General features: G+C 38.6%; 1 protein-coding gene across 1 annotated transcript in view; it reads right to left on the minus strand.

The window, feature by feature from the left end:
- Positions 1–318: 318 nt before the first annotated feature.
- LOC143026146 (uncharacterized) overlaps positions 319–1,005 on the minus strand; it is an 8,094-nt gene continuing 7,407 nt past the window's right edge. The window contains exon 2 of the mRNA XM_076186152.1: positions 319–1,005. This exon is cut by the window's right edge and continues 779 nt beyond it. Coding sequence (XP_076042267.1) covers positions 582–1,005 — 424 coding nt within the window. The 3' untranslated portion in view covers positions 319–581.

The raw sequence follows: 1,005 nt of genomic DNA on the forward strand, positions 1-1,005 counted from the left end.
TAGTATCCTTCCCCACAACTTCATATGGTGTAGGTGCATTCATTACATCTTATGTATATGACCAGTGAATAATGACCCTACATTTTTTTTTTCAAACTTAACATTCTAGTCCCTTCCATTATATTCACTATGGAAACAAATTAATATAATCAGTGTCCTTCATTAAAGTAATTATTCACACAAATAGAATAATGTATTTCAAATGTGAAATTTCTTTTATATGTGAAAAGAAAAAATCCTCTCATAATTACCATATGAAATAATACAACATTTCTTCATAGTAAATTATTTTATTGATTAAACATTAGGTTTCTTCAGAATGTTAATGAATAAGGTGACATTTTGCCCTGTAAAGAGACGACGTAGTTTTTCACAGTTTCCAAGCAAAAGCAACGGCACTATAGCTATTACACTAGTGAATATCACAAGGCATAGCTCAATTGTATCGTATTAACGCCACAGCAAATGCCGTTACTTTTCTTGAAATGAAGGACTGCGAAGATAATGAGTGACAGTCAGATTTTTTGTAAGAAAGAAATGTGGTCAGCACGAGATAATTTAATATTTTAAAAAAGTGCTACTTAACCGAGGGGGAAAGGAATCTTAGGGCTGTCGTAATTATAGCCGGTCTTGCAGTCTCCTTTAGCAGTCTGTGTTGCATAGACGGTGTTGTACTTTTTGTTGTAGACCGTCGATGTGACGGAGTTCGTATGATACACGACATTGGTGCTGTAAATGGTATTGACTTGTCCAGGAAGAGTCTGTGTCACGGTGACTGTTTTGGTTGTCGTAATATACTGGGTTTTGGCCGGAAGATTGACGTAGGTGGGGACTACCTGTTCCCTGTATATAGTCGTGGGAACGACGTTGGTTTTGTAGTGGGTACTCACCACCTGGTGGGGGATCACTTGCGTACGTGTGACGTACTGAGGCACGCGCTGGGTGTGGTAATAGGTGGACACCACTTGCTGGGTCTTGGTGCTAGTGACATATTGTGTCTGGACG

Source organism: Oratosquilla oratoria, chromosome 6, assembly GCF_046742065.1.
Source record: "Oratosquilla oratoria isolate Oo_2021 chromosome 6, ASM4674206v1, whole genome shotgun sequence".
NCBI classification, from domain to species: Eukaryota; Metazoa; Arthropoda; class Malacostraca; order Stomatopoda; family Squillidae; genus Oratosquilla; species Oratosquilla oratoria.